Source organism: Oreochromis niloticus, linkage group LG18 (genome assembly GCF_001858045.2).
Source record: "Oreochromis niloticus isolate F11D_XX linkage group LG18, O_niloticus_UMD_NMBU, whole genome shotgun sequence".
Lineage (NCBI taxonomy): Eukaryota > Metazoa > Chordata > Actinopteri > Cichliformes > Cichlidae > Oreochromis > Oreochromis niloticus.
This window is the reverse complement of record NC_031982.2, coordinates 17,733,069-17,748,221: the sequence shown is the minus strand read 5'-3', so window position 1 is coordinate 17,748,221 and position 15,153 is coordinate 17,733,069. Positions and strand designations below refer to the sequence as shown.

Genomic DNA, 15,153 nt, shown 5'->3' with positions numbered 1-15,153 from the left:
CTGGCCTTGTTGGAATCCCTGGGTGGGGTGCTTGAAGGTGCTCCACCTGGGGACTCCATCATCTTACTCAAAGACTTTTGTACAAACCACAGTTTGCCCATAACAAACACCATATTTGAACATAAGGGTGTCCATTAGTGCTCGTGACACGAGACACCCTAGGCCGCAAGTCAATGATTGATTTTGTAATCGTACCATCAGATTTGTGGCCATATGTTCTGGACACTCAGGTGAAGAGAGGTGCTGAGCTGTCAACTGATTACCAAGTGTTGGTGAGATGGATCAGCTGGTGGAGAAGAATGCTGGACAGACAGACCTGATAGTAATGGTGCGCTAGGAATAGCAATAGTATGCTGCTTTTAATTAGAAATCAATATCACATGCCCCCCAGAAAAGGAAACAATAATTTTTTTCCACATCTTAAAGGCAGGAATAAATTACCCTCAAAAGAATTACACTCAGTGAAAATGTTGCCTTGCGTGCCAATTGCTCTTCTTCTTTTTTCTTACATTCTTACATGCATGAATTCTCTCTCTCTCTCTCTCACACACACACACACACACACAAGCTGGAGATGAAAGCCTCATTCAAGGTGTAACTGTGTTATAAAAGAATTAATTGAGATGGCCACTGAAAGTAGGGAGAAATTAATGTCCATGATGGAATAAAACATGCCAACATGGACATCAAAGTGGTCAAGAAAGATTACAGAAGAACCATTTAACACAAACTTTACCTGATCACGTAAAGCCACACTCTGCATGCACATTCGCTGACTGCAGAGGACTGAGTAGAATATATTAGGACATTTTGATGACGATGCTGTGTGACTCAAAATGATAATTTTTTATAGTGAAACAACATTTGAGATGTCGCCCCACATGGATATTTTAATTTGTTATTTCAATCTTTTATTGTCCAGTTTTAGGGAGCCGTGTGATTATACCTTCAGTTTCCTGTTCTTAGCTGAAAGGAGTGGCTGCTGTTACCCATCAGCTTCAAGCTTTGATGCACTGTGTATTCAGAGATGCTCTTCTGCATACCTTGTAACAAGTGGTTATATGAATTACCGTTAGCGTTCCTCTGCTCAAAGCCATTTACCCATTTATCTTTGACCTGAGGCATTTTGAACTTTCTTTGTAAACACCAGTGACGGTCGTGTGGGAAAATCTCAGCAAATCAGCAGTTTCTAAAACAGTCAGAGCAGCCCATCTGACATCAACAACCATGACGCATTCAAAGTAATTTAAGTCACTTATCTTCCTCATTCTCACACTGGGTTTGAACTTCAGCGGGTTGTTTTGGCCATGTCTATACACGTCTAAATGCACTGAGTAACTGCCACCTGATTATATATTTGTTAATGAACAGCTAAACAGGTGCACCAAATAAAGTAGTTGGTGAGTGTATATGCAGCAAATATAGATTCTATTCAAGCTTTACAGATACATTATGTCTGGGCAGAAAGCTTAACTCCATTTTAAATTTATAAACATAGAATCTTCTTTATGACAGACAAGAATTTACCACAAAAGACAACTCATACAGTAAACTTTTTTTTAACAGTGCTGTGTAGATACCACCCACATGCGTGCATACACATGAGCCTTTTCTACACAACCAAGAAGCTGTCCACCTACCATCATTTATTGTCTTAATGTCACAAATTAGGCATTTTCTGAGATATAATACAGTGTTAAAATCTTCTGTGGGACATGGCAGCGCTGCAGAATTCTGTGTTATTATTGTTAATTCTCTGCATCCGGGAATATTTTTTGCATACCAAATATTTCCTCTTTGCTGCCTGTAAGTCACAGGACAAATATGGTCTGAGGAGTCTGAGGTGCATCAGTTCAGCTCCATTAGTTCTATCTAACCCACAAACTCCTCTTTTAAGTAATATAAAGCAGCAGCCAAGAAATATCGATATGTAATCACCATAGCTGAAAATATGACACTACCAAAGCACACAAAGGCTGCATGAATGTGACAGCTTTGTGATTGCTTGGCCCTGTTTGGCCTAGTTCCACTGCAATCAAGGACAGTGAAATGCACTCGAAAAGAAACGACCCTTATCAAGAACACATGAATGTGTATGTCCGTACAGCAGTTTCTTTGCTCAATAGTGGTAAAGAAAAACTTTCATTTGGAACTTGCCAAAGTATGTTTTCTTAATGCAAGGAACCACGGTGATCAGAGCAAGGGGTCTTTAGCTAGCTATATCGCCATCTGCAGGACGGTGCAAGTAAAACACCTGCGTTATCTAGTACAACTTGCATCCTTGATTGAACAAAATAAAGCAATCTTGCAGTTTGACCTGCACATACATTTGTAAATATTCAATTTAAAGGTCATGAAATTAATAATTTCTGCCATTTTCATAACTGTTACAATAACTGTGGCAATAGCATTCATTTTTAGTGGTCTGGAAAAGTAATTTTGCCAAAGAAGTAAGATCTTTATGCTTTCTGATAACAATGCAGCACAAAATGATTGTATAATGAAGGTTAATGTGACTGTACAACTAATGATGTGGCAATACTGGGTTTCAGTCACATATTTTAAGAATTTAACTAAACATATACAAAAGATTTACAGCAGCTATTAGAAAGGGAGAAGAAAAAAAGTACTGCATTTGTGACGGTTATTTCAAACAAGTTGCACATTACTGCTTTAAATGTTACCAGTGTTTGCATTTATCACTATAATTTCCCTTTTTAAAAGGGAAAGTGAAAACTATTCATGATTAAACAGTTTGATCTGGTGCAGAAAACACAGCTCGCCGAATATGAAAGAGTGGGCTTATCACTGGTTGCAGCCGGTTACGTGAGGTTTGGTGCATCTTGCTTCTTCACAGCAAAAGCTGCAGACTTTGATCATGACATGACAATAGCTTGCCTGTTCTTACTGGGTCTTTGCGGCTTTTCTTTAGGCTGGTCCGGTTTCCATTCTTGCGAATGGGAAACTTTCAGCGCTTGCAAATGTTTGTCTGTTTAGTCTTGAGATAGGCTGATGATCTGCAGAGGATGTCAGCTATCACTGATACACAATGTAGTTGGGTTTTCCTTGACTATGAACAGGAAAAATTGTGTAGCGTATGAACGAATGCCTATTTATTGTTGAACAGTGGACAAATTATGGAGGTTACTGTTGTTTGAATTGGTCTAACCAGTGTGTACTCATCCCATAATAAGGGTTTAGATTTTGCCACCACACCTAAGAATGAATATATATATGATGTATCAGCTTAAAGGGATTGGTCTCTTAGACTAATTATAGTTTTGAACCACAACACTTGCTTCAGTTCATTCAGTGGATGATAATACGTATTAGGTGCAGACAGTCCACACTGGTTTATATCTATGGGGCTAATTACTGTTGACAACATCCATTCAATGGACTGATAACATCAAAATTGGGTGACCAGATTGTGTAATGAATCAACAGACTGTTAATGTTAAGTTGATTCATTACACAATGTTAAGGTTTCAAGACAGCTGTAGTGTAATCATTATGGCAACCATGCTGTGGTTTGTCCTTAACTGCTGTGTTTGTAAGATGTAGTTTTCAGTGTTTTTCTTTAAATGTACTGTTGCTGTACTGTTCTGATGTAGAGCCTTTGTGTTTCTCTGAAAGTTTACAAGAACAAGAGCCTGCAGTTCTACATTGCTATTCTCAGTGACAATAAAAACCTCAAGACTATTAAGCATTGAGTGTACTAGTATATGTTTAAAACTAGAAGTCTTTTATCACAAAGCTGGAACTTTTTAATGGCAAAGCATGTTAGAAATTTTTAGAAATGCTTTTTTCCTTTGTTTTCTTATGTTTGTTGGTGTGCGTATGTGCATGTGTATGCATATGTGTGTGTATTTTATCCATCAATTTATCACCCATCCATTTTCTGCTTATCCGGGGCCAGTTCGCGGGGGCAGCAGCTCAAGCAGTGAAGCTCAGACCTCCCCAGCCACCTCCTCCAGTTTGTCCGGGAGAACAGGCCAGCCACCCTTCGCAGAAAGCTCATTTCTGAGCTTGTATCCACAATCTCATTCTTTCGGTCACTGCCTAGAGCTCATGACCACTCGTCATGAGTGGTCATGACGAGTGAACAAGACTCGTGAACAAGACCCTGAGATACTTAAACTCCTCAACTCGGGGCAATACCTTCTTCCTGACACGGAGTGGGCACTCCACCCTTTTCCAGCTGAGGACCATGGCCCCAGACTTGGAAGTGCTAATTCACTTGGCTGCAAACCGCTCACGTGCAAGCTGGAGGCCACCACCCAATGAAGCCAACAGAACCACATCATCTGCAAAAAGCAGAGACAATGTCCTGAGACCACTCTGGTGGAAATGTTTTGCAACTTGGCTATGCCCTGAAATTCTGTCCATAAAAATTATGAACAGAAACTGTGGCAAAGGGCAGCCCTGGCAAAGTCCATCACCCACTGGGAATGAGTCTGACTTATTGCCGTCTATGTGAATCAAGCTCTTGCAACAATTGTATAAGTATCAAATGGCTCGTAACAACAAGCCTATACTCCCCGGAACACCTCCCACAGATTACTCTTAGGGACACGGTTGAATGCATTCTCCACAAAAGTCCACAAAACACAAGTAGAGTGGTTGGGTGAATTCCCATGCATCCACAAATATTTTTGAGAGGGTAACGAACTGGTCCTGTCTTCCACAACCGGGACGAAAGCTGCATTGTTCCTCCTGTATCCATCCCAGGGGCCCTGTATCCATCCCAGGGGCCCTGCCACCAAGGAGTTGCTTAATTGCGCTGTGACCTCGCCCTCTGTAATGCATGAGTCAGAACACTTGTCTTCCCACTGACACGTCTTCCTCTATAGAAGACGTGTCAGTGGAATTAAGGAGATCCTCAAAGTATTCCTTCTATCACCCAACAATATCCTCAGTTTAAGTCAGCAGCACTCCACAGTTGCTGACTTTAATGCAGTGCAGATAGAAATCGAGAATAACGGTACATGTCCTGAAAACAGAAATGTACACATAGATCAGGAGGTTGCTATAAATTTCAGCATGTCTTATATCAGGCCTGCTGCTCGCAAATGTGCAAAGATTTATTGGCTGATACCAGAGTGGATTGAAGTTGTAGTTTAACTTGAGCCCATTATAGCTCTGTCAGTTATTGACTTGTGAACACATTTTTTTTTCTCCACCCCAAATGCACTTTTCTGATTTCTTCTTCCTGAATGCCCGTCAGAGCTCAGCACGTCTTACTTGCACACTCTTGTAGAGGGAGATTCTATGGCATGGCAGGAAGGGAACCTACAGGTGTGCTCATCCTTTACATTGCATGGCTCCTTTGTGGTACCACACTCTGCTTGGTGAGAAATCGTCATTTTGTTTAATTTTTATTATCAGACGTGGTCTTAGGAGAACTTGAAAGTTGACTTTTATACACTTGAAAATCAGTAACAATGATTCCTTTTTCATTTATTTTAATATTTAGCCAGCAGCAAAATTATTAGGTAAGTTTTTTTTTCTCAAACAAGCAAAGGCTACTTTAACTGTTTTTGGTACTTTTTTTTTTTTTTTTTTTACTAATTTTCATGTTAAATTACTACTTTGTTTTTACACAGACTATGATGTGGATGGTGGACGGGACCTTGACATTTTTGATATCAATGAAGGTATTTTAGAAAAGGGAAAAAAAGCAGTTTTCTTTTTCATTAGAATAAAATGTTCTCTTTTTCTTCCAAATTCCAAGTTCAGTGCTCTTAAACTTTCTTTGTGCTTTAATCTGATCAGAGGCAGGGTTGAACCTTGCAGAAGGGGACATAGTTCTTGATGAGGTAACTTAATTGAACTTCTTTCCCCAACAACAAAAATAAATGGATTAGATTAAAGTTCAACGTTGGTTCAATATTTTGTTCTTTTGTTTGTGGTTTGTTCTTTGTGGCTGTGGCAGAAGCAACCCCGAAATTCTATAATAGGGGAAGAGCACAGGTGGCCAAAGACGATCCCATACTACATGGAAGATGACTTGGGTAAAAGCGAGTTTGTTCTTTTTCTTTTGTTTGTTTTTTTACAATTTGAAAGCTTCCAGAGTATTTAGCTTCATACTTAAGCCTCTACAGTATATTTGCATATACAGTCATGTGGCATAAATGGAGAAAAATAAATGAGAAAATGTGCATAATTTTTATTAGCTCTGTGTTTACAAGTATTTAATGTTTTTATTTTAATTTTAAAATGAATCTTGTTCCTGTTATTTGTTTTCAAGCACTTGAAAAAAAAAAAAACCATAATCTTTTTAGATTATATTATTGTATTACTTAACAACCCAATGGGATCTGAAGCAGTTAGAATAGAGTAAATAGAATAAAGAATAAAATCTTTTTGACTAAATGCAATGTTATTAATGGCTTTTGGAAACAATATCATTGATAAAATTTAGATTAAAAAAAACAAATGTCATAAATTGGATATTTAAACACATTTTATTATCAATATTTTTGTGCTTTCACAAAAATATATGGGTATGGGTGTCATCTGTAATCATAATTCAGCAGGGGCTTACAGTTGTTCTTAAAAAAAGTACCGTAAAGAACTTTTTTCAACTATAATAAAACAGATTTTTCATTTTGTACACAGAGATCAATGCAAAAGGTGTGATTCTGAAGGCCTTTGAGCAGTACCGGCTCAAGACCTGCATCGACTTTAAGCCGTGGAGCGGAGAAGCAAACTACATTTCTGTCTTTAAAGGGGATGGGTAAGGCAAGAAGAATGTATTCTTCTAAAATTACTTTTAGATGACAGAACCTTTTGAAGTATATACACTCACTGGACACTCTATTAAGTATACGTTGCTTGTACCATGTTGGATCCGCTTTGGCCTTCAGTAGTGCCTTAATTCTTTATTACATAGATTCAATAAGGTTCTAGAAATATTCCTGGCTTTCTAAGTGCAATAAAGACTCATCATACCAGCCAATGTTTTGCCTAGTTTTTTCTATTTTCATGTCCTCTGCTGACAGCAGCGATACTCGGCGTGCTACTGCTGTAGCTCATCTGCTTAAAAGTTCAACATGTTGTCAATTCAGAGATAATTTGATTGTTTAATTGAGTGACCGTTGCCTTTCTCTCAAGTCGAAGATGTCGGGCCATTCTCCTCTGACCTCTGACATCATGGAGGCATTTTTGCCAATCACTGGGTATTTCTCTTTTTTGGATACTTCTCTCTAAACTCTAGAGATGGTTGTGTGGGAAAATCCCAGTAGATCAGCAGTTTCTGGAACACTCATACCAGCCCATCCGGCACCAACTACCACAGGACACTCAAAATCATTTAAATTACCTTTCTACTTTATCCGAATGTTTAGTTCAACTTCAGCTGGTTGACTTGACCATGCATAACTGCACCGAGTTGATACCATTTGATTGGCTGATTAGATATTTGCATTAAGAAGCAGATGATTAGATGTACCTAACAGAGAGGCCAGTGAGTGTATTTATTCTGTACTTTTAGTACAGAAAAGTATTGGAGAGAAGACACTGGGAGTTTATCTGATCTTCACAAAAGCCTCATTTCCTTTCTATAAGCTGTTTCTCCTCTGTTGGCAATCGGCATGTTGGGAAGCAGAGACTGTCTATAGGAACAAACTGTGACCGCATTGCCACCATTGAACATGAGTTCCTTCATGCGCTGGGTTTCTGGCACGAGCAGTCCAGGGCAGACCGTGATGATTATGTCGAAATCATGTGGGACCGCATTACAGAGGGTATTGCTACTGCTATTCATCCAACCAAATTACAGTGTTCAAACACTGGCTGTTCATCCTCTCATGAAGTTTTATCTCTTTATGTGGTGATTTCCTCATGACTTACCTGTTTACCCAAGTATTGTTATATGAGTACTTTGATAAGCAGCATTTATGGTCTGAGTCCTACAGATGATACAGATCAGTAATGCAATGTCACAATAGCTGAAACTACAATGGCACCTTTATTTATGTCCAATTTGCAGGCAAAGGCCACAACTTTAACACCTATGATGACACCACCTCCAGCTCTTTGGGCGTCCCCTACGACTACAGCTCCATGATGCACTACAGTAAAACTGCTTTTCGGAATGGCACCGAGCCCACCATCGTCACCAAGATCCCTGCTTTCAGTGACATCATTGGCCAGCGTATGGAGTTCAGCGACAGTGACCTGCTCAAGCTGAACCGCCTCTATAACTGCAGTAAGATTCAGCAATCAGTGCACAAGTATTATTTTATTTTCTCCAATATAAAAGTCAACTTGTCCTGCACCTGCAGTACTGATCTGTTCAACTTCATGTTTTGCTACATTCATCAATAATGATGTTCATGACATGGCTCGTCCCTTGATTTTTTTCTAGTTTATTGCGGTTCAAAGTGCTGCAACACCTGTTTATGTGTGTTTGTGAAATCTGCTCTGCAGCTCAAGGTTCCACCTTTCTGGACTCATGTGACTTTGAACGTGAAAACATCTGTGGTATGATACAGGGACAAGGGGATCAGGCAGATTGGGACAGGGTTACAACAGCTACTGGAGGGCCTGACACTGATTACTCCCACATGGGCAAATGCAATGGTGAGAACAATCTTACAGTGAATCTACTATGAAATGCATGAAAGGATAGGTTCATATTTTTACAATTCTTTCTAAAAACAATATTCAGATACTTGTTAGTGTGCCAAAATCTCCTCTGCATAGAAGATTTGAAAAAATATCTTCATAGGAACTTGTGAACATATTTAGTGTGGTCTCTTGTTTATGAGATCACACTAAACATTTTTTATGACAGACTTGCAAAATGTGAAACTAGTTTATCTTTCAGTTTTAGCTTTGGATTGGCTTGAGTACTCTTATGTCTTATTATCCACTGTGCAAACATGCTTAGGTACCGGACCTATTAATGAAGTGAAATTTATATCTTTAGGCTCTGGGTATTTTATGCACTTCAGCACCAGCAGAGCCAATACCGGGGACAAAGCTCTGCTGGAAAGTAGATTGCTTTACCCCAAAAGAGGCTACCAATGTCTGCAGTTCTTCTATTACAACAGTGCTGGGTCCAGTGACACACTGAAGGTCTATGTCAGAGAGTATGACAAAGCTAACCCCAATGGAAGTCTGCGCCTTATAAAGACCATAGAAGGTGACTTTTTTGGAAATCTTCCTTCTGTTCACAATCTACTGTCAGAATATTGCTTGAAATATAAGGTTTGTACACTTGCTTTTTAATACATTCAGTGCATTTACCTCATGTGCCATAACAGGGTTCCCTCAGGAGCTTTGGCAACTGCACCACGTCAGTCTAGATGCTAAAATGAAATTCCGCGTAGTCTTTGAAGGGACCAAAGTGGAAGCTGGGCCCCCATCAGGTGGACTGTCTTTGGATGACATCAACGTTTCAGAGACCGCCTGCCCAGAGTTTATTTGGCGAGTTAAAAACTTCAGTCATGTTATGGAAAACACCCCAATAAGCACACCTATATTTAGCCCCCTATTCACCTCTAAAGAAGGTTATACCTTCCAAATGAAGCTTTACCCCAGCGGTGAAGAGGGCTACCAGGGGCAGTTGTCAGCCTATGCTCATCTGGTGGCCCGTGAAGGGGACACAGGACAGATATGGCCATGTCCTTGGAAACAGATAACCATGATGCTAATGGACCAGCACCCACACATTCAAAAGCGCATGTCCAACCAGCGCAGCATCACCACTGACCCCAACATGAAGGCAGCAGGTTCAGTCATTTTAACCTTTTTCAAAAAGAGTCACAGAAATTGTTTGCAAATTACAAACAAATCATGAAATCATGGCTTTTTGCTGTATTACAATTTTTGCACTCTTTTAATATTCTTTTTAACAGGCTCTGATGAATTTTTCTGGGATGATCCTCGTAAGGTCGGCGATGAGGTCACAGATACAGACGGATCAAAGTATTTCCGAGGGCCAGGCTCTGGAACTGCAGCGTATCTCACCCATCTCAGAGCTAAAAGCAGGGATTTTATCAAGGGAGGAGATGCCATCTTCCTCCTCACCATGGAGGGTAAAAGCACCAGATGTACCAGATGCATTTTAATTTTGTAAATGTAACATTTTTTGTAAATCCGAACATATTCTGTAATTTATATTATTATACTTATTAAGTATATCATATTTAGTTATGCTAATTCAGCAAGCAGCACAAGTAGGACTATGTAATTCAGCATACATGATCACATTTAGGATTGATTAACCCTCAGGTCAGGTCACAGCAGGTAATCCAAACAATTAGCTCTTTCACGTGGGTTTCTTTAACCTGCTGTCTCATTTGCTCCTCTTCTTCAGATGTGTCCCATTTAACTGTGAGCCAGCCCCTGCCTTCTACAACTTCACAGCCCATCAGCACCACACCTTCTGAAGTTTGCTACAATGTGCAATGCCAGAATGGCGGTGTCTGTGTCGTGGATGAAGGCAAACCTGCTTGCAGGTGAGCATTTTTGATGTCATCCACTATGCTGAGTAACTTCACGGCATTTATGAAAAAATGTCTGATTAAAATGTTGCACAATTGCTTTTCAAGTATGGACGCTAACACACTTTAATATCATATCAATGTGTCGTCCATTTTTGGCAACAGTTGAACACTTGTTTTAAAAACAGCTTCCAGGCTACTTACTTAAGTGACTGTGGTAACAAAATTTACCTACAGCACCTATTTAAAAAAAAGATTGAGAGGTCCTACTGAACCTCTCATATTGTGTTTTATGTTACTGTGAACTAATTATGTCCTGTCAGTAAGCACATTAAGTGTCAAGCGCTTGATTAGTTTGGAGAGTCAAACAACCTGCTACACATCAAATCAAAATTATATGTCATGCCAGATTTCAGGTTTTATACTGTTTGTTTGCTAGTTCTACTTGTTAACCTTGTTACCTTTGGACAGAGCTCAGGAAGATGTCACTCATTGTTTCTTTGATTCTAGTTACATATTTACAATATGGTCATGAAAGTGGGACCAGATTCATGTAACTCCCTGTAAATGTATGAGCGTATTTCACAAAATGTCTATTTGTATTCCCTTGAAGACCTAATGGTATTCAACATTTAAAATACAAATAACACACAAATGTTTCAGTTGTACCTTTAGCCTTCTCTAATTTCCACCATCAGGATCAGCTATGTGGTGAATACTAGGTAAACCTTCAAGTATGTTTTCTGTCCCTCATGTTCATCCTTTTCCTCTGGTGTCCAGGTGTGACGTGGGTGACGACTGGTGGTACTACGGGGACAGATGTCAGCACAGAGGGTCCAACAGTGACAAAACCACCCTTGCACTTGCCTCTTCTCTATCTGTACTGGGAGTAATGTTGGTGGTTACAGTAGTCAGTGTCATCTGCGTGAAGAAAAAGTATAAAAAACGCATGAATAATAATAATAACGTCGTCATCCTGAACTCACATGCTAGTTAGAGACTTCAAGAGGCAGACCCTAAACTTCACAATGACAACTTGGTGAACAGAAGAACAAAAAAAACTCGCAAAAACCAAAAAAAACCTTTGAGTAAAATAGTTAAAAATGTTTAAAAGTTTTTTTCCCTGCTAAATACTGTATAAACAAGGCTATTGATGATATAGAAATAAGACTTGTATTCTGTACTGGATCAAAGTATTACATTAGACTGCCCCTTACTGGTTGTTCAGTGGAAAAACAGCAGAGCAATGTATCATTATTAGTGTATCAAAAAAATTATTAAAAAATCATAATAATATGGTTTTATGCATGAATTCATTTGTTAAAGAACAGTCCTAGACAACATGAGGTATATTCACAAATTTAAAATTTATTATACCAAAGACAGGAACATTTGTGTTGTTTCTTTTCCATGTGGATATATTTGTTTGTATTACTGAACTTGACACAGTCATGCCGGTGATAACAGTTACTGTAGGAGGGAGGTGGGACTAATATTAACCAAGTGTCTGTGTATGTGTGCATGTCATGTCTGCATGGGTGTGTGTGTGTGCATGCAAAGATCTGTCTATTAGTGTTCAGTAGATGCAGTGATGACTACAGGACATCACAATTGGAGTGGAGCAAACCAGAGCCACTTAGTGTAGTTATACTGCATGGAATGTTGGGTTTTCTGACCTGCTACTGCACATTTACATTTGTGTTTGTGTATCTCTGTGTGTGTATGTGTGTGAGGGCTTACACTGTAAGATAAAGGGGAAAGGGAGGGTGACACCTCCATAACTGCAAAGAAACGCATCCTCCCCGCCACTAAAATCTTCACCGACATACAGGTGCGCAGTTCCTTTAAAAGCCTCAGTATACAACATTTCTCTTATTTACAATCATTGGAGAAAAAAAAATCACCATTTCTCTCAGAGAAGATTAGTAAAAGTGACTGAGTCACCATAAAGAGTATGCAACTCCTAGGAGTTAGTATTGAAAATTTCTACAAAAAAATTTCTATGCCATTTTACAGGCCAAGAGCCATGATTTACTGAAGAAATACAGTATTGTAAGTGCCCTATCTACAACAGTTAGATGTGGTATTATTGGTGTACCATTCAACATAGTTCACTGATAATAAAAAGATTATGTGTCTCTGCTTTTAAAAAGTTCTTCCAGAAACTTCACTGCTTTCACATTAAAAGATATGGTAAGTTCTTTAAAAAACAAACAAACAAACCATTGAATTGTTATTTATATTAACAAGTGTTGTGGCAAGCTAATGCTATAGCAAAGAGACTAGTGTTGATTACATACTCAGCTGGTTGTCTAATGTAAAAATAAATGTTCCACAGTCTGTGAGAAGGGCACGACCATGGACACCTGGAGCTGCGTCCATAGGCTTTTCAAGAGGATTGAGTATCATTAAAGGGCTCATTTGCTTGTTTTATTCTATAAGTGGAGCGGGTTACAGTGCATGTCTCTCCAATGACAGGGCTGCTTGGAGAAGAGAGACTACACAGAAAAAGCTTGATGAAACTTTTCAGTGTGCATTTTACAGCCTCTCGCCGAATCTCATTTGTTTGTGTCTATGTGTAGGAAAATCAGACCAGTTTAGTCCATGTAAAGAAGATGAGGCCAAAGTTGGCACTGCTGTTCAGAGAGGGGTGTCGTAGTAGTCTGTGGGTTGATCTGTCCCAGGAGGCTTCTGCTGTTTCTGCTGATGCTGCTTCATGATTTCCTTCACCTCTTCCTCCAGCTCGGGTGGGATGATGAACTGGTCGTCCGGGTCAGGTTGGGCTGGAGCTGTGAAGTAACCCCCGGACTTCTTGGAGGGAGCATCAGCAGCCACTTCAATAAGGTTGTGGCTCTTTTCCTGCTGTGCCACGGACCCATTAACCCTTCTCTTGCCTGCTAGCTTCCCTCCATCCCCGCATCCCACTCCAGCTCCCGGCCATGACTCATCCCTTTCAAGCCCGTTCTCAGTCTCTCCTTGGCTAATGTCAATCCCTTCCTCTAGGGGCTCTGGGGTGCACGGTGGTGGAGGTGGTGGGGGAAGTGTAAGCAGGTTGCGTTCCTGACTGGAGGATAAGGGTACCGGTGTTTTGGGTGATGAGGACAAGCAGGACTGTGCTTTCAGGCAGTGAACATCTGCCTCTACCTCCACACGGCTACCGTTAGAGAAAACCCCAGCGATGGGCTCTTCATCCTCGCTGTCCAGCCCGTTGTCAGACAGGGCGCTGGAGAAAGTGGCACTAGAGAGCTGCCTCTGAAAGGAGTGTGCTAAGCAGGCAGGGTGGAGAGCACAGCAGCTTCGGGATGAAGGCAGCTCTGAACCCGGGAAAAGATAGTGGCAGGGCTGGGTACTTGTGTGAGCCTGCTGGTGCTGTAGAGGCAGCAGGTGGGCCGGATGGTGCAAGTGAAGGTGAGGGTGGTGGGACTGCTCCTGCAGTAGGACCAAGGAGCTCTGTGGAGGTTCGTCCGATGAGGCGGTAGAGCCCACCTCGCTGCTCATCTCACTGGTGCTAATCTCACTGCTAATTTCACTACAGGAGGAGGGAGGAACAGGTAGGGAGCCATCTGAGGGTCTCTCCTTGATGGCAGAGGACGACGGAGGATAAGGACCCAAGCCTGGACTGGGTGGTGGCTGGGGAGGGTCAGAACAACAGCAGGAACAGCAGTCTTCACTCACATTGAGCTGCACAACGACGGCGCTGAGGCTGTCGGTGCAGCCGTAGCCCTGCGCCAATGTGCAAAGCTTTTTAGCAGCAGCCAGGCCATCTGGGACGTTCCGAACAGCCTCCACAGCCTCTGTGGGGGACACAGCATCCCACAGGCCACGGCTACCGAGAATGAAGAACTCATCCTGAGGGGTGAGAGTGACTGTCTGCACATAGGGACAAGGGATGACAGAAGGGTAGAGGAAGGAGTAGCCCATGATTCGTGTAGAATCAGTTACACCGTTCACTTTGTTGTCCTGTGGAGAAAAGAAAAAAAGAAAAAAATACAAATCAATACAGTGTTCAGGCAGGATGCAAGTAATACTTCATTTACATGAATGTACTTCACACCAATTTTTAAGTACTCTGAAAAAAAAAGATCTCTACCTCAGTGATGATAGCTTTGTGCTGCCTGATCCTGCGGTATTCCTCCTCCAGCCCTACATTGTGAAGGAGTGACAGGGACAACGGCTTTCCATCACGGCACAGAATGGCCTGGCACTTTCCCACATTAGCAGCCGTGAGGGTGAAGCAGCCACCAGGGTCAGTGGGGTCATGGCGAATGTGACACAGAGCTGCCGAGCCACCCAGTTTCTGTCCTGCAGTTCCAAGCTTCCTGCAAGGGCAGAAGAGGGAAAAACGTGAAGAGGATGAGGTTTTTGTGGCATAAAGGAGAAATTTGCTACATACAGTGAAGATGAGGCATGTAGAATCTATTGCAAACCTTTGCATGACAAGGAAGGTGTTGGTCATGTAGTCCTCTTCGCTCTTCGTCTTGTGAATTTCTTCCGCCAGCACATCATTCATTGTGCACTGCAGAAGGTAGGGCACTTCCACATTCCTGTCTCCATCAAACACACCATACAGAGCTTCACGACTCCCACAAAAGCTGTTTACCGAAAGGGCAGCAACACAGAGTCTGAAAGAGGAAAGAATGAGAGCTCTGAGGACCACAACTCCCCTGTGCAACTACTTATCATGTCACTCCATATGCTA

General features: G+C 41.1%; 2 protein-coding genes across 2 annotated transcripts in view; one reads left to right on the top strand and one right to left on the bottom strand.

Moving 5' to 3' along the window:
• Window positions 1-5,210: 5,210 nt before the first annotated feature.
• mep1bb (meprin A subunit beta b) lies at window positions 5,211-12,313 on the top strand. The gene is made up of 14 exons (XM_005476368.4): window positions 5,211-5,351; window positions 5,477-5,495; window positions 5,607-5,657; window positions 5,776-5,819; window positions 5,936-6,014; window positions 6,622-6,739; window positions 7,570-7,748; window positions 7,994-8,212; window positions 8,434-8,586; window positions 8,936-9,151; window positions 9,273-9,740; window positions 9,867-10,046; window positions 10,328-10,469; window positions 11,235-12,313. Exons 1-14 carry the CDS (start codon window positions 5,217-5,219, stop codon window positions 11,449-11,451), a joined length of 2,220 nt encoding a protein of 739 aa, XP_005476425.3. The 5' UTR covers window positions 5,211-5,216; the 3' UTR covers window positions 11,452-12,313.
• The window catches only part of phlpp1 (PH domain and leucine rich repeat protein phosphatase 1), a 48,905-nt gene continuing 45,554 nt past the window's right edge, over window positions 11,803-15,153 (bottom strand). Inside the window, exons 16-18 of the mRNA XM_005476369.4 lie at window positions 14,882-15,076; window positions 14,545-14,773; window positions 11,803-14,414 (exon numbers count right to left, since the gene is read on the bottom strand). Of these exons, the coding sequence (XP_005476426.3) occupies window positions 13,095-14,414; window positions 14,545-14,773; window positions 14,882-15,076 (1,744 nt within the window). The 3' untranslated portion in view covers window positions 11,803-13,094. The remainder of the gene's footprint in view (window positions 14,415-14,544; window positions 14,774-14,881; window positions 15,077-15,153) is intronic.

Coding starts and splice junctions, on each gene's coding strand:
- mep1bb (XM_005476368.4), top strand. CDS start 5,217: ATGCCCGTCAGAGCTCAGCACGTCTTACTTGCACACTCTTGTAGAGGG. Junction 6,015..6,621: donor CTACATGGAAGATGACTTGG/GTAAAAGCGAGT, acceptor TTTTGTACACAG/AGATCAATGCAAAAGGTGTG. Junction 6,740..7,569: donor TCTGTCTTTAAAGGGGATGG/GTAAGGCAAGAA, acceptor CCTTTCTATAAG/CTGTTTCTCCTCTGTTGGCA.